Consider the following 24,050-nt stretch of genomic DNA (forward strand, 5'->3'; position numbering starts at 1 on the left):
TTAGAGCACTTAGATCGTCTCTGAAACGCAGCAGTGCTCCTTGTACATAGATGGAGCACAGGAAATAGACATTGTTGTTTGTACAAGTTACCCATTTCTCCTCTTGCACCGCGCACCTTCCCAGTTTAGCGGAAGGCACGGACTCACTCCACACACCCTGCACTTAAATATAACACAAACACTCTTGCGCATCACCTCTGCCATAAGAATGAAGCTACTTTTAACGACAAAAATGTAAACTGTAGCTTCCCATATATCTCTCTATCTCCTTAAACAAAAATCCTCCCCTTTAGTCCAAAGTATACCTCCGCAGCGCCCATACACACTCCATTTAGACATGAGTGACTGTTTTGGCCACCCTCGCATAACTTTTTTTTAAAACATTTTTTTTGGTAACCCTGCATGTGGCAGGGCTTCAAAAAATGGAGTGAAGCTTTTTAATGTTCCTCTCCACGGAAATCTTTAGTAAAAGGCGAAAGATTTATTCGGTTTGAAGAGAAACCAGAGTACCCTCGCATAACTTTAATGACTGAAATACACACAAGCATAATAGAATCTCCCAAATTCTCGGAAAATATTTTGACTCCGGTCCCTTCCGAGGCTGTTCAACCAAAAGCGCATTGGGACCATAATTATGGTGAAAAGCGCTATAAGAAATGACAAAATGAATGAATGAATACTACTAACTGGATTTTAATGTCACTGCTGAAAGTCATTGTCAATCAATATTGCTTTATTTCAGCATTACCCCCTTAAAGCATATGCATACGTGATAGAAATACATTAAATACATCAGAAAATCTTGAACAATACAATTCATGGCAGCAATTCTTAAAATATGCACAACAAAATTGACACAATTAGTGCAAATGAGATGTCCAATAATTGATGCGAGAAAATACATCGAACAGGGTTCACAAATCTTGCACTAGTGAAAAATCAGGTTGTTCTTCTGACATCAGAAAGGTGACTGCCAACCACTTGCTCTTTCTGGTGTTCACAAGATATTATCATAAAGTCGTGCAACAGATGTAGCCCGCGGTCAGTAAAGCGCAACTGCATAACAGTGCAAATAGATGCAACTCGGTGCCCATTCTGAATGACCATAGTCGATAATGATTGCTCCCCTACACAGTTACCCAGTGGCTGGCACACCTCAAGGCTTGGCTCACATATCAAAGCACAATTCCTGGCTCTTCTAATATTGATCTAATGATGCCCAATCTCCTTCTCCAGGCCCTGTGGAGCTAATTAGCCACTGGGTGGCCTGCCACGCCATCTTTTGATTGGCAGCACTCTACTTCTGCCTTGGCTAGCAATGCATTTTTGATAGAGTGCTTTTTGTTGCTCTCCATGGACTCGGGCAGAGTCCAGCATTCACCCAACTCAACGCTATGGATTGTTTTCTTAATGTGGGCAAACCATGGCAGCGAGGTACCACCTTCTTGGGCCATAACATCCACCATGGCTTCACTGTACCTAAACAACCTGGCTGTGGTCCAGTCTCGGGAGGATAGCTCAGGGGCAACGCACTCACCTTGGAAGCAAGACAACACGGAGCAACACATGTTTGATCCCCAGGTCCGTGCTTAGAAAGCTCCGGGTATTAAGCAAGCGCTTTATAAATAACCAATCATATCAAATCCTTACCCAATAACGCATGGGTCTGGGCTTGCATAATGACTCCCACCTCTAAAGGATTGTTTCCAGGAGAGCAGGCAGGTCTGGTGCATTGATTATTCCCACTGGAGAACTGTTCCTCAGAACCCCCTGCATCTGTCTGCATGGCGCCAAGGACAGACACTATCACATTGCAAGGGGCTCAAGGGTCCTGCGAACAGCCGGGGCCTGATCATGGAAGCAATTGCTCGCACATCTGTCTGCCCCCCCCCCACCACCAAGGGCTCTGAGGCTTTCCCTGAAGGGAAACAGGGTGCAGTTTGATTTCAGCAAATGGCAGAACCTTCAGAAAAAGGGCCTTGCATTGCGAATGGCAAACACCTATCCCTTTAATGTTAGTAGCTACTTCTAAAGCAACAGGTCATGGGCACCCATTATGTTAGTATTAGTAGATAGGTCTAATGTGACAGGGTGGTACTCTCACTAGTATCAAAGGGCTACCGTTAATCAGCCTGTCAGAGCGCCTCATATGCAGAGCTTATACTTTCTGCTACGTTTATAATAATAATTTAGCATTTATATAGCGCTACGAACCCTCAAGTATCTGAGTGCTGCTTATTATTACCCACAGTGAGTGGTGCTCATTTATCGACCTCGGAAGGATCAAAGGCTGAGTTTGGCCCCGCCGGGATTCGAAGCTGAGTCAGCAGGCTCTGCACAAAGCGAGCGCTCTACTCGCTCTGCTATCGGACCTGCGATAGTGCATCCCCATTTATTCACATACAACCCTTTGGGCCAGAGGTACGTCGGGATCCAAAGTAGGGACATTATGAAGGGCGCGGATTGGTCTGCAGCTTCTAACGTTAAAGAGTTACATTTTGAAATCTATAAGCCAGCTAATGGCAAGCTACACTCGTCCATATTCACATAACCACACTCAGACCTGTATAAATAATCACTGTCAAGCATACATGCAAACACACCTGCTGGCATAGGGAGGAAGAGAAGGGGGGAGTGACTGAGACCTTCAATTCCATTCAAAGAGGAAGCTGAGTACAAGAGGCATCCATGTCTAAGTGGGGCAGCCACTAATGGCAATACAGTTACAGACTGGGTATTGCATGTATGGGATTCTCAAACATGAAAGGGAATAATGGGTAATGATGGGTTATAATGGGTGAACATTTCATTTGCAAAGTGTTGAGCTGTGGGCCGTGGGGAGAGTGGGGGGTATGGTTGGTCAATAGTATAGTATTAGTTGCCGGGCGCTCTGTATATCTATGGCACCTTTTACAGCCATGGTATACAGTTTGCCAAACCTTACTCTCTTACACTCTGATACCAATAAACGATATTGCACTGTATTCTCCCGCCCTGCCTTGAAGCGCTTTGAAACCCAATTGTGGATAGTCGCTATATAAATAAACAATCAATTCATTTCAATTCAATAAACGATGTTGTACCACCCAGCACATACTGTTCCATCTCATGTTAACGTATGTACAGATAGCCATATCTTGAGGTCTGTGTTTTAATCGAGTTGCACTGCTCAGCAATAGAGCTATTTACTCATTCTGGCACAAACTTTATGCAGGGCTTGAAGTGGATGAGAAACAGGGGGGACGGGGGGAATCTAATGAAGGGGGTTTGAAACAATATTTCTTGATGTCACAATATACAAGCCTTAATGTTTGCTTTGTCAAGTCTACACCATAGACTGATAAACTAACAGTGACGTGTTTTTTTTCCACAGCAAACTGTAGTACTTCCAGGTACTCCCAAATATTTAATCTAAGGAACAGTGAGAATAAATGATGTGCCCAGGACCACTCATATTGCTTAGGTGGTGAAGCTGGGATTTAGCCCAGTTTGCAGTTTTAGCATTTGACCAGACGACTACCCACCCCTAGTTGGTTCATCTACTTGTAAATGTTTGGCTTCCCACGGCTAAAATACACAACTTTTTAGAGCTATCTGGAAAAGTACACAAATCATGTAATGAACCAAACTGACAAAATGCACATCTTTATTCAAACATTTAACTGTAGCTTTATTATACCCAGCTTGAGGAGACTTCAAGGCACACTGTGGAATAGACTGCATGATGAGGTCCCATGCTTGAAGTAATTGGTTCACACTACACAGAGCTTGCAATGCACCTCTTTAATTTCTACGCACACAACAATTGCACAAATTAAGGTGCATCCAACTAACAATAGTCAGTCCCAATTACCCACTCATTGTTGCATCTGAAATACTTTCTCCCCAACCTCCTCTTTAAAATGCTCCTGTGATAATAAAAGATGCCATTTGTGCATCTTGGAAATGCAAAGTCCACAAAACAGATGGACAGGAACAGACCCCTCAGAGCAAGAGCACGGGTTTGGAACAGCTGTTGTACCCCAAGCAACAGCCCTGGCTCGGAGGACCGAAGCGGCAAAGTACGAAATACACTGGATGCTCACAGGCCATTCTTCGGTTATAGTAAGAAGAGAAGAGTCATAGTCTACCCCTGTTCTAACCGTAGGTAGAAGGTGGGCTTGAGAGAAGCAGGTTGCCAGTGTATAGATGCTGGCAAAGGAGGGTCAGGGGAGAGACATTTTCAAAATAAGTAGATTATTCAAAACATTATTGCACACTATAAAAAGAGTAAGTATATAGAAACAGAACCTATCCAAGGGTATTCAAGGGTTTACTTGAGCCAAACCTCAACACAAAATTAGAACTGTTTTAAACATCACAGTTTAAAGTGGAGGTTAGTAACATATTGTGTGAAAAGGGTTTACATTACTACTTTTAAACAGATAGTAGTATTGGTTGTCGATACAAAAATATGTTTCCAGTCCGGGGTGGAGTAAGCCTTCACTTGAGCATAGTGGTGTTGTAAAAGGAAGGGTCCGGACTTTCATCAGGACGTGGTTCAAGGGGGAAGTTTTCTAAAAGAAGATAGCAAAATTTAGAATAGTGTTTGAAAAGAAGGGGGGACCACAAACACTGCGGAGTCAAGGCCTACCTTTAAATATCAGCGGTTAGACTGGAAGATTTGTTTAAAAAAAGGGGAGCTGCGCTGTTTGCTAGGCGAAGCACTGTAGCCTGGGTCTACAGGGATGAAATGGATAACAGTAAGTTATCATATCTGTAAAATAAATTACAGCAAGCCCACCTTCTACATACGGTTAGAACAGGGGTAGCCTATGACTCTTCTCTTCTTACTATATATGCCTTTCTGAGTCAGGTCCCCCTTCAACAAAAAAGAAGGCTCCAAACCCCCCCCCCCCGTTTCTACCATTCTTCAGTTATGCCAAATCTCTACGAGCATGACCGGTCTCACCATGTATCTGCTGATGATCGGGCCCTGGAGAGGGCCCCGGCAGAGTACCAGCTCAGGAGCAGGTTTTAAAGACTGCCTGGACTCTGCCCCAGCTAGCTCCTTCCCACTTAAATCCCTGCAAACAGCATTATGTATCAGATGTCAGCATAGTGAATAACGAGCAGGATGGAGCGGAAGAAAGGCCTGAGAAGGGATGTAACATGGAGGTAGAAGAAAGAAGGGGGTAGAAGGTTCATTAGAGAGTCGGGGTGAAGGTTGGAGTAGGCCTTGCAAGGCAAAACCACCTTCAACCCTCCATCCTATCACTGGCCTGTTGCAGACAGGTCCCATTTCATTATCTCACATTGCCACTGTCAACTCCTCTCTCTCTCTATCTCTCTCTCTCTCTCTCTCTCTCTCTCTCTCTCTCTCTCTCTCTCTCTCTCTCTCTCTCTCCTTCTCTCTCTTTATATATATATATATATATATATATATATATATATAATATATGATATATTTATATCACATTCTCTCCCAATCTCAAATAGGTACATTTTTCCACATGTAAAACAAAAGAAGGATCTGGTAACTTGCAGATGAGAGAGAGTAAGCATTTCTCAAACGTTGTATCGGTAACACTTTACAAGGTACCCTAAAAAACAATAACTTTTCGACAAAAGTCACTAAACATCTCTGAGATGAATGAGAGCAAAGAGTCATCACACCAGATCAGTGCCGAGGCTGTGCAGCACAGCAAAGGCTACACAGCTATCAGCGGGCAAATATATTGCATCCTAGAGCCTAATGCCCCAGCCCTGAAGTGTGCGCTATTGCCAAATACACATAGGACTGAGGCCCTAAGGCAGGTGCCTCCAACCTTTGTCTGTCCAGATGTTTTGGACTACCACTCACATTGGCCCCATCCAGCATGGTCAATGGTGAATGTAAATATAAGGTAGTGTGTACCTTGTTGATGAAGCCGATGCATGTGACATCTCACTATCCCCTGGTTGATAGTTTTGAGACTTTCTAGTATGTGGGGTCCCCGGCTGTCTATTGTCCTTGTAGTGTGAAACATTCTGTATGACAATCTTCTCTTTCAGTTCTACGGAGCCACCACTTCCCAAGAAAGCCCTGTCGCGCTCACAGGAGCGCATGCTCGACGCGGAGGAGAAGAAGAGCGAGAAGAAGGAAAATCGAGGCAGCGCGCTCTTCGGTCACCGCAAGCAGGAGCCGCGAATGTCCATCTCGGAGTCCAGTGACGTGAAGGTACAGAAACCTGGAGAAGAATGGAGATGTCAATTGTTGCTTTGGAACATAGCACTGAATGCGAGTCAAAAGACCTGATGTGGCCATTTTTGTGTCTCCTTCTGTTATGTTATGTTATGTTATGTTATGCTATGTTATGTTAAGCGACCGGCCACCCAGAGGTATCTTCTGAGCCCAATGCCACACACCTGATGCCTGCAGTGACTAGGCTGACCACCTTTTTGCCATTCATGCAAACCTAACCATTGTTCAGGGCTTCACCATTAGGTCCAATGAGCTCGTTTCTGGCAAACTTTAAGGATATGGGATCCCACTTGCTGGCAGTTGGAATCTTAACCTCAGTTTTATCCAAGCTTTTGGCAGCCAGACATTAACCTGAGTTGACAAGTTGGACGATCTCATGACATCCGACCACACTCAATTACACTTGCTGCCACCGTTTATACAGTTCATAGCAGGTATTGTTGACTGCCTCTGCTGCTTCAAACCCTGAACAAAACGTGTCCTACCACTCCTTTGCTCCTTTCCTTAATTGCAAAATTGCATCAACTCCCTTTGAAAATGAGTCACCTACCTCAAGCTTTAGACCTCAATGGCAGAATGAGGCTATCAGGCCAAGACTAGTTAATTTCCCTGCCGTAGCCAACCATCAGCTCACTCATTTTCTCAGGGAATCTCGCTCCCTTTGCATCCTAAGCTCTCCACATGACGAGGCGCCATCACAATCTTCCAAGGTCACAGGAAGACACAGCATCCTCACTGTTAAAAACTCTCCACAGGAATGCCTCCATCAAATGTGCTCAAACTCTTCCTTGAGAAATGTTTAACCAAATGGTTCTCCCTTCAACTTGACCCAATTATAGGTAACAACCCAAATCCCAAGGATGCTCATTGCTTTCAAAAATCCGCCTTCAGGCCAACATCCTTATACTGCCCGTCGCCTTGGCTACAAAAAAGCTCTAGTCTCATAAAGTTCCACTGGCATCAATAATAACCACCCTTCGTCTACGGAGCGTTACCGTGCTCACGGCTGAATCTATCTGTTTCTATAACTCCAGACCAACGTCCCCTCTTGAACTTTTGGCCCATCCTCCCCTTACCATACCTCGTCCAGTTCTTCTTTTGTTCCTTCCACCTGTTCCTAAAGCCATATCTTTACTCCTCTGCAGATAACCCGCAAGCGCTTCCCAGACTTGACAGCGCGCCCTAATGTTTAGTTCATCTGCATGCATGGAATACATACATATATGTCAATGCAAAAACAGGCTTTCCCTAAAGGAAGTTGGATAGCCATTGGAATACCAAAGAGCCACGCAACACCTTCCCTCTGCTGCCCTACCTCACTCCTCAAGAAGAGAGCATTAGCCACAACTTCTTTTTTCTGAAGCATAGCATCTCCTAAATTCCAGAGCGTATTACTAGTCCCACCTCCACTCCCTCACCAGGCAAATGCAACTGAGGACCTTCTACTTTGCGCTTCAGGGCCTCCAACAAATGTCCTTCTTAATCATAAAGACGCAGCAACCCCTCCATGAAGCCCTGCTCCTACTTTGACACCGGAGCACTGCTTGGGCCAGGGTTGGACAAGAAGAGGACAAATACCCAAAATGTGGCTGACATCACAAACCGCAGTTTTTGACGTTCACTGTACAATGTTTGATTAGGACCTGGAGTTGCATTTCTTCAACAAAAGCGTTTTAAATTGTGATTTGAAATCAGAATAGGATGGTAACATTGGTCAAAACTACCAACTGGGCAGTCATTAAAGGGGCCTGCAGTGTCCCAAAAACAGTCTGAAGCTGGTCTGTCTGGCCAGCCTTTTGGGTTTTGCCCTAGTGCCCTATGGGTTGGTCTGATCCATGTTACTCGCTGTTCCTTAAGGGTCCATGGATCCTGGGACCCCCACAGTGGCAGGTGCTGGTGAACACAGGCCCCTCCTGTACTTTGCTTAGTTTGCTCTTTCAGATCACATACATGTGTTCTCCATCTGTCCCACTTTGATTGTAAGGCTGCACATATTAATTGGGCCCACCAGCCCAGGTGGTTATGAACCCTTTGACTTGCATTTGAGTATAAATCTGTACTATTTTCCTTGTTGGTTTTGCTAGCCCCGCCAGATTCTGGACTGTAGTTTCCTATCTAGCCTGTCTATTTCTGGTCCTAACAAGGTCCTTAGGCGCTACCGGACTCTGGGCCCAGTACAATAAGGATGTACCCTTCACTAGCCCTTGTGTCCTGCCTGTTTCTAAGCTTTAGGCCCCCTTGGCTTGGCCACTGCTGGTGCTTTTCTCTGGACTTCTCTTTTGGCTTTCATCTTCTCCCTCCATCTACCACTTTCCTCAGCCTCTGATATGCCCTGCCTTCCCCTCTCCTCTGTTCTTCTCCAACATCCTCTTCCTTGATCTTCTATTTTTTTGTCAGCTCAATCCTTTTCCTGTCCATTCTCCTTCCTACCAATCTCTATCTTTCTTTTCCCTTCTCCTTCCTCCTTGCTTATCTCGCCTGATCTTTCCCTCTCCAGCTCCATCCTTTACCTGTTCATTCACCCTTCCTTCTCTTCTCTCTTGATACACCTAAGCATAAATCACTCATCCCTAACTCCATCTTCCGGATCCCTCACCCCTTGTCCATCAACCTTCTGCAGGGGATTGGGACCATGAAGGCTTTAGTGGGATCAACTGTTCTTGGTTATTGAACTTCACTTGGGATTGAGTGATAGCCATATGCTCTCACTCAATCCAGGTTTGTTTTTTTGTTGGTCTTCAAGAGCACTTTACAACAACATTTATGAATTGTTACAATAATGGAAATAATGACAACTGGCATCCAAGACAGAAAAGAAGAATAACACAGAACTAAAGAGAGGATTCCATCAAGATAGAAATGATTTGATTAGTCCAATAGTACACAAACAAACCCTGGTCAGATTATTTCACCAATGTATCTCTGCATGTATAGGGCATTCATCAAGTAAATAGTGACATTGTCATAGTTAGTACGAGAGATGGGTCTCAGCTGTTGTCTGCAGCATGATATAGCGTGTAGTAAATACTTAACATATAATATAAAGGTTATCGCATAGAGCGACACTATACCCAGTCATATGAATCCTTAGCATTTTTGATGATTTCTTCTAGCCTGTCTCTTTGTCCCCTCTCTTTGCTTGTCTATAATGATGAACGTCCACTTAGGCAACAGATGCATCGCGTCTCTCGTTACTATGACGACCACAAAGGGATTACGAATATTGTACAAGGAGTAGATCTACTTCAATAATAGTGTTGAGCTACAAAAAATTGTATCAGTGCGAAATTTGCAAATAGCCTTGAGAAAGCCCGGTGGGGTGAAAGACGAGTCTGCAGCAGTCTACGGTTAAAGGTTGACTGGCAACTGTCCATTTGGAAAATAGTTCAATGTTTTATTAAGGACATATATAAATTTGTTAGTAGCACCTAAAATCATGTGCCATCTGACAACAGTGCACTTGTAGCAAATACATTTGATAAAGTATGATAACATTTTGATTAAACTATGAGTTTCTATAGGTGGACTGAAATCACTTGTGTTTGCACAATGCAAGAACACATTGTAAATCCATCTATTGTTCAACCATTAATGCATTTCATACGCCCTACATGCAAAGATAAATTGGTGCTGTAATCCGATTTGGGGTGTTTAGATTATGATGATACTGGGTTGGAGTGTAATACCCTACTCTACACCACCAGCCAGTTTAAGTACCCTAACATTCATTCCATTATTTTTTATGGAATTGGTTAAAGATACATTTGTTTGAACCCCACTTTTCCAGGTTTATCCAATAACATGTCCAAAATGAATGCCTTGCAAAATATAAAAACAATAATTCCGACTCAGTACAGACAGCCCTGACTCCTCAAAGGTTTAGAAACTATAGGCAGGGGGACAAGGTCCACAACTACATTTGAAAGGAAGGCAGGCTGGGTCCTGATGAAGAGAAGTCCTCCTGAGGAAGACAACTAATCAAAAGTCACTGATTGAAATGACTGCAGAAGTAGCTTAAACTTGCCCCATGGTTCCCGGGGCGAGCTGTCCGGGGGTCTCTCGATATCCCCGTGCTGGCAGCCATTTTTTTCGAGGTTGTCCGTGGGTCTCCTGCTCCCTCAAGGAACAGTAGTGATATTGTAGAACCCTTTTTGCTGGTGGAGCCTGGGAGCCCAAGCGTGGCTGGAACAATGAGGTTGGCAATGGGGGAGAATTCCAGAGGTGCCCTTCATATGCCCCCCCTAGAGGGACCATCACAGAGCTACGGCTTCCCACAACCCAGAAGTCCATCTTACCCCATTTCCTAGGCTCACTAAAGAGAATGTGCTACAGGTACCTGCTCATCCTGTCACCCTCCCGCACTGCCTCCGGGCCACTCCTTGCACTGGGGTCTGTATCTGTACCCATACAGCTCCCCCTTTTTCTTCCTGCTCTTATCGGACCTACCCTGTCTGCTCCCTTAAACCTAGCACCTGCAAATTTCTGGCTGCATTACCACTGTTTGTTGCCTTTATTATTTATTTTTTGTTATTTATCTGTTTCTCCTCTGCTTCGCACTTTCCACCTCTCCTCCTTCCATGCACTTTTCCCCTCCCCCTCTCCCATGCACTTGCACGTTCTCAATGTCACTGGGCCTAGTAAGCTCGCCGTTTTGTTCTCCCTTGTTCCCCTACCATGCCTTGTCGCGCTCTGAAACACTTGTGTACGAGCGCGATAGAAATGAAATCAATCAATCAATCAATACAGGGGTCGTGTACGCCATCCTCTAGTTCACCCATTCGATAAAGACCCTAAGGGTGGGTATACACATCATCTTCTCTACAGCTGTGGTTTCGCTGATTTATTTATTTATTTATTTATTTATTTATTTATTTATTTGGATTGTTCCGAATAAAACTGTATAGCACTATGGTGTATATGGTACCGGCCAGCCAAGTGGGGATCATGTGGGATGGAACTGCGTGTTCATTGATTTATGTTAAGTGCATTTCGGATACATTGCACTGAAAATAGGATTTAACGAAGGGACTGTATCGTTAGAATTAGCCTTGCGGAGTGTTCTAGCTCTTCTGTGAAATAAAATATTGAATGTATTGAATCAACAGGAAAGCAGGAGGATGTCTCGGAACGTAAGTGACAGCAGCCTGTGCCCCGCGGAGAGCCACAAAGTGTTGACCACAGAGTCCGGACCTGCCTTCGCTGCCAGTGCCGGTAGGTGCGGCCAGAGAGAAGTGTTGAGGTGCCATCTCGATGGAGAAGGCGGGCAGAAAAGTAAACAGTGGTGTGTGGTCACATTGCGGACCCCTCTCGGCTGACAGTGGAACTGCATAGCTGTGTGGTCTGGAGGATTCAAAACAGTCACACGGAATCAAAAGATGGGTCACCCCTAATTTATATCCGCAGAAGGCACACCCATTTATAAATGTATCACCAAGACCATGAAATAGCCAAAATCATTGGGGCTTAGGGATCAAAGTGTGAATAAGTTACCCGTGTTGACTCTCAAATAACTACATAATTAGGACCCACTTATGTTGATTTCACTTGTGTTGTTTTAGGTTTTTGTAATTGTTTTACGTGATATGATCATTGTTATGGTTGTGTTTTATGAAATATGATGTTTTATGACTAATAAAATGTGTTATAATTTGTGAACAAGATACATATACATTCCAGTACCATTGAAATTAGTTGTGAGACACTCTACCTTCAGACACTTTTTAGTGTACTGAACTTCTTTTTGTATATGACAAACACCTACTCATCACACAGCATCAAGAAAGTAGAGTAGGTCACCCTGCCCCTTAGCCACGCCCCTGTGCATCACTCTCCATCTATTTCTCAGCGACTGAGCCTAACCTAGTCACACATCCCTGTCACCCACCTTATCCAGATTCACAAAGAATAGGCATTAACATTTTTCAACATAAACACATCTGATTTCATTAAAACAGTTTGGGTATGTTTGACTAATTTTCTTTTTTGGTCTCGACAAACTGACCGCAATTTATTTGCTCGGGGCGCAATTTCAACACACATGCGTTTTTTATTTTTTTATTTTATTTATTTCCCCACCTCGAATTTTAAGGAAGCGGGGGACACCCCTGCACACCCAAAATGGCAGAATATCAAACTTGGCGAGCAGGAAACATCCCTGTAACCCCTGCTCTCCAGGTTTGGCATTTTGCAATACATGTGACCAATTTGCCCCAAAGGACAAATCACCCATGCAAAATTCTACCAAATTGGTAATTAGGTCAATTGTTTTAGGTCAAATACCATTAAAACATCGTCAAAATTAAAATGCACAAGTATAATAGTCACAGGATTCTCAACAATATTCACAGAACTACAATAAAGTACCACAGCGGCAAAAGCCAGAAAGGTGCAAGTGCTTCATAATTCCACATAGATAAATGCATCTCATTTCACTTAAGGGGGGGACATGGAAAACACAAAAAGGTGGGAGCAGGGAGCCACCAACTCATACGGAACTTCCTAATCAAGGTAAAGGTATCCGTGTCAATAGTTGAATCAGGTTAAAATCTATTTCAGGTGCAAAGGGGCAAATGCCACGAGGCCACTCGGGGCTAGTTAGAGACCAGGAAAACGAAACCGTGCGTTGCCACACAATAGCTCCATATGCACTCCCAGTGGACATGGAAAACACACAGCCAGAGTATTAAAAAAAACACATTTTGTGTGTGCTTAGTTACACAGATCGTACGATTTGCTCACTGATAAATGTATTCACAAACTTTCACAGTAAACTGGCTATCCAATTTATATATCACAACGTATAGATCAAAATTGTGGACCCTATATTAACCCTCTTGGGACTGATGCATGACCAGAAACCGTATAGACAAACAGACTTAGTATGAAGACCAAAATGGCTATACTAAACAGGTGGCGACACTGTGTTTCGGCCCCATCCAAGCAAATCCACTCATCCACAGTGTCTCCCTAAAGAGTCTGGGGGGCCTTCATCAGGACACAGCAACCATTTACATAGGAATGAATCTGGTGCACTTCTTGGATTATAGACCTTCAATCCAGGTAGAATCCTACTGGCTGCTCCATGGATACGCCGGGTTATATTCAATTAGTGGACATATTGAGCCATCCCATCTTTTAAATGGCCTCCACATAGGATACTGTTGTACTTGTTTCCTTGTTGTTTTCATTTTTCATCACATATCTGAGGGGGAATTACTTGCAGACATCCCTCATGTTTGCTGTTAAAGTTTTGAATTCTGCGCTTTTTTGGCATCTGTACAGGGGGTCACTGGTCTCTTGCACTTGTCATACTTTACACACTGTTGTCCCGTCTTTGTAACTGCCACCAGCATCTACAGCTAACGGTATGAAACAGCGCCAGTGCTGCATGGGGGGAGGTTCTACATTGTACACGCCCCCTTGGATTGTGTGGGCAGAGGATAACCCTCCTGTCAAATTGAAGGACAGGATTGACACTTCCTAGGTTCCAGTTGGTGCACCCATAGCAATATTTGCTCATGTCCTAAATCTTCTTTATAATCATCACCACTTTAAAAAGGTCGATACTTCAACCAATCCATTCAATGTGGCATCACGGTACCATGAAACGGAAGACATGGGATACAATAGCCATCATATCGACATTCGTGTCTATCATGTGTCTTCAATCTGTAGCACAAATCCCTAAGATCTCCACTGCAGATTCTGGGTCCCTGAACCTAATTTCAAAAGCATCAGCGAGTGTGAGAGATTCCATCTGCCCACTGGGTTCCCCCAAGAATTTGAGGTAGTTTGTAAAATCTATTTTGGACTGGACCCTGGGAGTCTGAGTCTGGGAGTCTGAGACTATCCTCGGCTCCCTGGGTTTTTGAAGGACAGGCCCTGCCTCAGGTACGTTGCCGCATTGCTATACAGAGGTTGTGATACCAGATCAGCCAGTCTAGTGTGTACTGGAGGAAGTCAGTCTGTAATACAAAACGTAACATAGAGGTTTATTTATTTATTTTATGTTTATTTGCATTTGTAAAGCGCACAACATCCCTCGGGTATCGTGGCGCTGTTAAGAATACTCCCTTGGTTACATAAGTGCATAAGTTCATGTGGTCAGGTTGGTAGAAAAACATGTGATCCAACCCCAAACTTGAGGGTGGCAACAACAGGTGATGCATGTAGTCACAATTGGTGGCATAAAACAAGAGTGCCCACCCCCTCTCAAAGGGTGGCAACAACAAGGTAATGCAAATGGTCAAAGATTGGGTTGCCAGATACACTAGACATGACTATTCCCATTACAAAACATGATGATTTTACACATGACAATGAATGTATCATTCTTCTGGCTTTAATCCTATCTGGCCCTGTACTGAGGACAGCACGAGGATGGCCATCAGGACACAATAGACCCTGGACCCAAACGTTATCATTTGGAGAATAATGTACACTTATTATCTCCTGGCTGTGGCCAGCTACTGGCTTCACTTTCACATGTTTATGTAATTCTTGTTGAAACAAAAGCAGGTGGAATCCCATTAAGTCTAAAGAGATTTTACACTCTGAGTTGATGAAATTTAGATGGATTTTTTCGGAACTCAACTGTCTTACATTTTGACATGTTTTAAATGATTCAGGGTGACTGTGACGAGGGAGATGGACACTTTCTAACATGCAACATGCAGTCTTTTGATTGTGTACCTTTGTATGCACATCATAAATACCAATTTGCAAAGACCATTTTGAAAATGTGCCCCTACAATGTGAATTAGGGTCCACTAGAATCAGGTAGTTGCTGCGGGGGGGAGCAGACTCTTGTGACGGTAGGTGGGTGAGGGGACTTGGGATGTGATAGTGCTAGAGGGTGTACAGGGCATGGGCAGAGGGTAGGGGCAATTATGAAGGGACAGGCCCAGATTGCACTGATGTCAAAGGCACGGGGGAGAGGGTGGGCAAGGAAGTGACTTACAGAGTGTGGTTCGGAGTGTAAGACCCCCCTGATTGAGCATGATCATGTCAGGGAGGGAGACAGGGAAAGAGATGCTCCGGGCGAAAACCCAGATTGCTGCACAGTCCCACCCATTGGAGTCTGCCCTAGGGGGGACTAAAAAAGAGAGCCGTATCTCCAATGGGTGGACTAATGACACCGAACCAATGTGCGGCAGCAGTAACGGAATTAACACTGTATTACTACAGATTATTACTGCACCGCTGAACTCATTATATCATAACATTAATTTGATAGTTACTTGGCAAACTGTTCACATGTTCCCAAAACATTATACTGCATTCATACTTAAACCTATGTATATTTTTCATGTTCCAAACATCCAATTATCTCCTTAAAGCATGGAAAGCTCTTTGATAGTCTATGTACATCATGTGAACCTAAAATAAAAAGGTGAATGTTACTTACCTGTAACAGTATTTTGCAGCCTACCTCTATTTTATTATTTCATAAGACCCACCCAACTCCCCAAGAGGTTGGCTCTGTATGATCAGTGCATATAAACAGAAAATAAAGCACATGTATACATCTTTTCCTTCATCGTTGGAACGCTTTTTTTTATATCAGATGAATATGTTGTATTTTAGTCTGCTCATTACATTTTAAATGATTGTGAGTGTAAAAATACAATGTGAAGATGGAGTCCACTTATGGTAGGGAGCATTATGGGAGGTTAATTCACAACATATAGGCATCTAATTACTGATATGTCCATGGTGACAAATATTTCAAAAAGTTTGCAAAACAACTTTTGACACTCCAGACCGATGACAAAATTGTTATTATGTGCAACATCTTAATATAAAAGAGTGAGAACCAACAAAAATAATGTTAAACATAATTAACATTCTCTCTCACTATCAGACCGTGTACAACTGTGCTCTGCCATCCATGGAGTAGCAGGTACAGATTCATATTTATTTTTTCTTCTAATGAACCGAGAACATTATTTTCTATATGGATTATTTTAATACATGGACCATGCTAGAACTACCTATACTACACTCACCTCATCACTCTGAGCATCTCAAGGAGAAGCCTTAAAAACCAACACAGATGTTGAGTCGTTCAGCAACTTGAAGAAGTATGTTGTCCCTTTGGAACAAACCCAGTTGCCTTCTTTAGGCCAGAACATGGTTGCATCTGGGTTTATCCATTAACAAATGTCCCATTTATTAGAGGGGTCAGATAGCCGCAGTTCTGTTAGTTCTTATTTTCCATCTATGTCAAGGTGCCCAGGTACATACTGAATACATTTCACTTCATGACCCCTGCTCAGTCGCCAGTGACCTACCTTCTTGCTAGAGATTGGGGACCTGCTCCTTTGGTGCGAGATATCAGCAAGTTAGAGATGGACACCTAGCTGTGATCTCTGAGCAAGAAATGTGATGTTCCTTAGATGCAATTATGATGGCGGTGACATGCGTGAGATAGATGTGGAGAGTGACCTCTGATTTGTAAAGAGGTAGATTAAAGTCTTGAGAGGCCATTTTGATGGGTGACAGAATCAGGGTGTATCTGGGGACGGCGCTTGAATTTGCAACGCTAGCAATGCCACAATCTTGCAATACCATTTTTTTGGATGTGGCATGTGGCATGTGCCAAGCCATGTCCATGCCTTTGAGATGAATTGGATAGATCTGAAAACCTCTGATGTGCAAAGTACAATATTTCACCATTTCTTTCAATAAGGTTTTGATGGATGTGACACGACTTAGATTATGAGCTCGGATTTCTCGGACTTGATACTTGCCATTTCTTTGTTGCTTAAGTGGATGAGTGGTTTAAATCTGGAGAGCAATCCCTAAAGCCAGAGGTAATAGACTAAACAAGCGAGATATTAAGGATTGGCATCAAAGAAGAGGTTCATAGGAGCTGAAGCCCTAAATGTGCTAATTTATAAAAGAAAAGTCTGTATTGTACTATTGTACTACATTACAAACTATTGCAGTCACTGTTCTGTACCCACTCACACTCACCTCATGCCTTCTTGCCCAACTAGGATCCTCTTCGAACAGCCTACCATGTCTCATTAAGAGTGCGAACAGACCTCCTCCGCTGCCCAAGAAGATCTGTATGTCCTTGTACGAGACCTTCAGCGAGCAGCGCGAGAGCCCAGAGGCGGCAAAGGTGACATCACCAGAAAAGGTAGAGTACTGTCATATATAGTGCGTACTGAACCCACTATAGAGATCAATAGGCGTGTAATCAACTTAGAACAATAGAATAACTGGGGCGCTGCTGAGCAGGCTGCAAAATAAAGGCTTGTCAATCAAGCTCTCTCTCCTTCATGTATGTGGGAGGAGCTGCAGTACACTTGCACAGCTTCTGATAGCCGGGGCTTTCGAGTGTTCCGTACCTTTATCTGTAGAGAAGCTGTGGTAGAAGCCTGGCCTCAAGCGTGCTGACCGCTTGAGCGCCAACCGTGCTGGGACTCGCTGTGGGAGGCAGCGGTGATGCCATGTATTGTAGCAGCTGATTTCAACACACAAAAAAATACCAATCTGTGAGTCTTGCTTAAGCAGTGGAGGAGTACTGGTGAACGCAGCATCAAGGAGCCCTGTGGACGTCCCAGGTTCGAATACTGACCTGTTACCTGCAGAGGGATCCGGCTTCCTGGGCCGCCTACATGGGCTTCAGGGCGCGCTGATTACTGGAAGAAATGTCCAGGAGGTGTTGATCATGGTGACCCAGCGCTGCTCTAGTGGTACACATTCTGAAGGTACATTGCTCCAAGAATATTAGATAACATTGCTTACTTTGCCCACTTGTAGCCTCAGGGGTTCTGCTGCCGGGGGCCCGGTAGACTCATGTGCATATTTGAGCCCACCATTTAATATATGTGCATCCCTTGTGGCCTCCATTTTGTGAAGCGGGACGCTTGTGACTGTAGGCGGGGGCTGATGCCATGGTAACACAGCACACATGTCACTGTTTTGCGCAGTACTCGGCAGATGTGGGGGTAGGCACTGGCCTGGCACATTATAGATCCTCTGAGAGTGTCCTACACTCCACTAACCATGATATCCAAAGGGCACCCTAACAATAAGAGGCAAGGGAAAATGGATGCCTATACAAAGCACGCCTCTCAGTCCAAACTGCAGTGCAGTGGTACTGATGAGCCTACTGAGCAGTAGCCAAGTCATGGGATCCCCAATATACAGCTTCTGCTTGACAACAGGCAAGCTAGAGTTACCTCAGTCAACAACTAGCTAGACAACATCACTGCGAATGTAAATACATTAAACCAAACTGGGCAAGGAGGCAGCAAGAATTACATAGACTGAGGAAAGGATTAGTGGGGTTGAAGATGATGTTGCCTCCTTGAAAACTCCTTTCATAAAGATGACCACAGAGCTAAAGCATTAGCGAAATGCAATGACCTTGAGTTCAGCTCACAGAGAAACAAAATGCATATTATTGGCGTCCCAGAATATGCAGCAAGAGCCAGATATAGGATTTGGTAGAGAAGCTGCTGTTGAAACTACTGGGGAGACCACGCCTAGCTTGCCTCTTTAATTTCAGATACAGAGACTGAGAAAGGATCTTAAGCCATGCCAGGGAGATAGGTGAACCAAGATAATATAAATCCAAGAGGATCTACATCTTTGCCGACTCCTCACCGGCGGTTCAAGCAGAACAAAAATCATTATTGGGAGTGATGAAATAACAAAGTTACAGATCCATGCGTACACAGTGCTCTTTCTGGCAAAAGTAAGGTTCCAGATGAAGATTTACGATCCCAGAGGGAGCAACTTAGTTTCATAGAAGCAAATAAACCGCTGCCGAACATCAAACCCAATGGGAGTGTCGAGTCAATTGATGATGCTTTTGCCTTAGAATAGCTTTTGGGCTTTTGGGATATTTGCGGCTTGCATATAGCCGGCTATATCACTCCCATACAAGTGAACTCCTGGCATAGCTACAGCCCCTTGTGCGCCAATAAGTAACTATTAAGCTGAACACATTGCGTTGTCTATGTAGTGCTGGTTGGACGGTTGCCTGGTGGTTGTCCGCATGCAAGGTTGCAGGTCTCACACCGAAGCATTATTGGTTTAGTTTGATTTGGGTTTGACACTGCTGTAATTGGGTTGATGGTGACAGTTGGGGAGGTGGTAGGGATTTGGGGAAAACAATAAAATTCTCATGGTCGTACAGTGAGGTAGTGGTCAGCAGGCAAATGTGGCAGAAGGTCAATGCTGCAGAACGGAAGTGGCGGATTGGAATTAGGAAATGTAATTATAGATGAAGCCGGCTGACGTTGCATTGCTCAGCTGGAATGATCAGGCCTTGCTAATTCTGTTAAAGTGAGGAAATTACTTGCATGCAATGTGGGTGATCCTTGATATATGTCACCCATACCCAGATGTAACTATTCTATGAAGGGGAGATATGACCACCACGTTAGATCCCAATCTGTATTGCACAAGCACATCACATAGGCCATCGTCTAGGGCAGCCCTGTTACTGCAGATAGGGATATGGGAATTTGAATTTACTGATGTGTGGTGGGCTCTGAATCCAGCTGAGTGGTGGCATACACACTATTCATCAGAATATAACCCTTGATAGGTTTTGTGAAAACATAGACAGTTAGCTAAGGTACATGGTGAGGAACGCAGCAGTTAAGCAGTATGGTGAGGGAGACCGTACAGGCAAACATGTATCAAGGCTCATTTGATGTGGAGCTGGGAGTACAGGAATTGCACTGATACATAACCAGGCTGGGGACCTAGTTCATGACCTCTTGGGAAATAATGGGGTGCTCCATGTGTACTACACTAAGATATATGAGGCCCGGGATGACAGGTCATGTGCTGACATAGATGTTCTTCTGGCCGAGCTCTCAATTACAGTGGTGTCTGGTGAGACCAGGGAGCATGTAGAACAGCCAACGATGGCTGAGGAATTAACTAAAGCTAACGATGGTCTGCCCACTGGCAAGACCCTTGGGCCTCATGGTCTCAATGCGGAGGTCTACAAAGCGAACAGTGGCCTGTTGATACAACTTCTTTTGCAGGAGGCACTAGCTACTGGGTTCCTCCTGTTAGGCGTCCGTGTGCTACTAGTATATTTGTCCTCAAGCCTGATAAAAAAACCTAGACTGTGGTTCGTATCATCCACTTTTGCTGATAAACACAGGTGTCACACTATTTGTAAAAGTACTGGCCAATCACCGTGTGCAGTACATGCCGCACATTGTTCATCCTGATCAGGCAGGATTTAACATCATGGTGCACATCAGACCTTCAGCGCACACAGCAGCTGTTTCACTTGACGCGCAGAAGGCTTTTGATACAGTCTCTTGGAACTTCCTGTTTGCGGTACTGGAAAAGTGCAGGTTTGGCCCTATTTTTAGGCAATACATAAAACTGTTGCACACCCTTCCAAATGCAAAGGTGCATATGAACGGGCAACTATACACCTGACCAGGGGTATGTGACAAGGTCGTCACTGTTGCTCTTTGACATGGCCATGGAACCGCTTGCGGACCTGATCAGACTCCCACACATGCATAGAGGTATCTAAATTGTAGGCACGCCGGACATAACATATGCATATGTGGACGATGTTTTCTTGTTCATCAGTGATCCCCATATCAATCTGGAACTGGTATGTCTGGATATTACTGGATTTGGTTTGCATTCTGGACTAGGTGTCAATCGCGCCAAATCGCTGCCAGCTCTACATAGCACTGTGCTGAAATGGGCTGCTGATCAAATTGAATATCTGGGAGGTACGCGTGAGCATAACGCACCAAACGCTGTATGACAATAACTTTGGTATATATGAGACGCAGCTAATGCAAACATTGGAAAGATGGAAACAGTTACCGCTATCGCTGGTTGGACGTATTGACCTCATCTAAATTGTGATTTTGCCCAAACTATTATACTTGTTTCAGAATAACATCATTTGGCCTGGGACTAAACACGCTAATTTATCACAGTTCCTATGGTATTCGGGTGGTGGACAGGAAGAAATGGGAGCACTTAACTAAACCATATGATTCAGGTGGGATTAAAGCTCCAGATTTTGTATTGAATTAGATTGCCACACAGGTACATTTTGAGATTTACTGGTTTTGGACGGCACAGTCACCACCACATGTCAACATTGAATGCATGGCAGCAAGTGATTGGGATAGCTGCACTCTATTAATATCCATTGCATATGGTGGTTGATTTAGGTTTAATCTGGAGGGGACTACACTAACAGCATGGCCGAAGCTATCCCCAAAAAATTGGATCATAGTCATCATAATGCAAATCGCCAGGATTGGGCTCTATATAGAGATACTGTGTTGCACAATCTGGGTAGGGGCCACGGCCCTTGGCCCTGCCCCCTTCCTCCCAAAGCCCCGCCCCTCCTAAGAAGTGACTCTTCCCCCAAAAAAAGTTGCCAATTGCCAGCCCTGCAAATGCTGCATTATTGGAGGCCTATTCGTGAAGGCTTTCTGGTGCAGCAATTATAGAATATCAAAACATAAAAAGAAACGGTTGTCTGGTCCTGAAAGTTACCCCATGCATATGCCGGTAATAGGGGGCATATCATGCGTGAGCGGGAGACTTGATTGTGAGGATGGCTCTTTTGTGAATTGCAAAAGTCAGGGTACCAGTTAGTAAGGATTACGCCTGGTATTAACCTGTGCCGAGTAGCATGGTGTAAGAGAGAGGAGAGGCACTCACCTGCGAGGCTGAGTTGGGCCTGCTAGATGAAGTTCTGGATGGTAACGGTAATCTTTCGATCCCGACCACCATGTTGAATTATGTATTCCCACTGTAACGTCAACGTGATGACATCGGTGTATGACGTGCACCGGATTGTGACAAGTGATGGATTGGTCAATAATCCCAGAGCCTGGTAGTGTCATACAGTGTTTGTGTAAGTAAATAGAACACGAGTGTCGGATAGATCACTGTTCTGTCAAGAGGTTAACCTCATCGCTAATCCATTTTGAGATGGAAGGGCGACATCTCCTTTGAACCCCGTCACTGGCAGCAGGGTCCCACCTTTAGTTCTACTGATAAGCGCAGTGATCGACAAATTCTAGTGCCCTACTCCTACTTCTCAGTATAGTTTAGAATCAGACAACTACAGCTCACGATCATTATTGGTAACGGCCATGGCAGAATACTTATTGTCAAGAAATTATGTCATTTAATCCTTATTCACTGAGGATGAACTAACCACGCCTTTAGACCAAGACTTAATGCACCAGAGGCCTTTGTCAAACGTTTGTCCGATTAGAGAGACTAGGCACCATGGAAATACATTCTGGGAGAGAATCACTCTCCAAAACTACCTTGAACAGGATAAAATCACTAGAGAATTTAGGATCATCATCTTCCCAGATTTAAAAAATCCACAGCATGTGGACCTTGCACAAAAATTGGAAGGAAATCTGATTTCTGGCTCAAACGTAATAGTGGAACTCCTTATAGGAGACGCCGACTGTGAACACAGGAGAATAGTAACATCCATGGACAACCTCAAACCTGAAATTGAAACACTAAATACTCCGGCCACCACCAAAGAGAAAAACTTCAGCACAATGTACACAATCCTAAAAAGACACCAGGATGAGGTCAAAATAAGAAAGTCCAGAAGATTCTCTAGAGATGAAAGGGTCTAGAGAGAAGATAGGGTTTTTACATCTCAACCCAAATACGATGAAATCAAGAAAAGTAACTCTTTGGACAGCACACCCAATACCTCCCAAGGCACCCACCCCGACCCGTCATCTTCTTTCTTCTTTTTTAGACCAGATAAAGCTCTACAAAAAATGGAGTTGCAACTACAGTACAAAACATGGATGCTCCCAATAACCCCTAGAGGAAGATACCATAATACACAGAGGGAGACCAGAGGAAAGAGAGCAGGTATTCACAAAAATAAACTCAGAACCCAAAAGAAAACATCGGGCCACAAGGTCCTAATTCCAAAAGCAACAGAGGGAACAGAGACACTAAGTTTAGTACTCAACCTGTCCAAACACATACTAACTTCCGTTGATGAATCAAATTCTCAATAAGGGTCTATCCTTTGCCCCCACCAGCACTGCCAACCTTACAGATGCACATATAGATCTGTTCAAGTATACTAAGTATATTCGCAAACTCAAGCCCAGAAAATGATTTGTGAAAAAGATCACTTAGGGATCAGCACGAATTGAAAGACCACCTATCAGCGACGTGAGCATAGAAAATTTTCGCACACACACATCTATTTCCCGCATTGGATGATACGGAGGATACTGACTCAATTTCCAAGCGGGAACTAATCCAATACTTAGATTTAGACGAACAGAGTATAACCATACTCAAATTAAAAAGAAAATCTAAATGTACTCCCAACCTACAAGGGAATAATGCTATAGATATATTCCATAAGGCAGTAACCCTGGATCTACATAGGTTCGAAGACCAGACAAGAAAATTAAGGAACAGCCTACCCATGAATTTAAGCCTAGTTGAATTATAGGCTCTAGACGTATTGAAAGACAACCAGAACAAAGTAATCAGGCAAGCTGACAAATGTGGGAACATTGTCATTCTTGACATATTAACTATATCAAAATGGCCACCAATCATTTGGAGACACCTGGCTGCTATGAAACCCAAGCATCCAATCCAACAGCAACCATATTCACACAAGCCAAAGAACTGACTAATAAATGCCACAGCCATTCCCGATGATGAACAGCGATTTCTGGTGCTAGACCACCCCTGAATGTCCACCATTTATTTCTTGCCGAAAATGCACAAGCTGTTTTACAATATCGCTGAAGGCAGACCCATACTTAACGGCATCGGGTGGGTCACTGAA

General features: G+C 44.0%; 1 protein-coding gene and 1 non-coding gene across 2 annotated transcripts in view; one reads left to right on the plus strand and one right to left on the minus strand.

Moving 5' to 3' along the window:
* Positions 1-24,050, plus strand: part of LOC138516908 (dedicator of cytokinesis protein 2-like) — a 2,920,848-nt gene that overhangs the window by 2,886,333 nt on the left and 10,465 nt on the right. Inside the window, exons 50-52 of the mRNA XM_069632364.1 lie at positions 6,034-6,199; positions 11,329-11,434; positions 17,224-17,369. Of these exons, the coding sequence (XP_069488465.1) occupies positions 6,034-6,199; positions 11,329-11,434; positions 17,224-17,369 (418 nt within the window). The remainder of the gene's footprint in view (positions 1-6,033; positions 6,200-11,328; positions 11,435-17,223; positions 17,370-24,050) is intronic.
* Positions 395-510, minus strand: LOC138517077 (U5 spliceosomal RNA). Its single transcript, XR_011282356.1, has one exon. It is a non-coding gene; the product is annotated as a U5 spliceosomal RNA (small nuclear RNA).

Source organism: Ambystoma mexicanum, chromosome 6q (assembly GCF_040938575.1).
Source record: "Ambystoma mexicanum isolate Mex_15411 chromosome 6q, UKY_AmexF1_1, whole genome shotgun sequence".
Lineage (NCBI taxonomy): Eukaryota > Metazoa > Chordata > Amphibia > Caudata > Ambystomatidae > Ambystoma > Ambystoma mexicanum.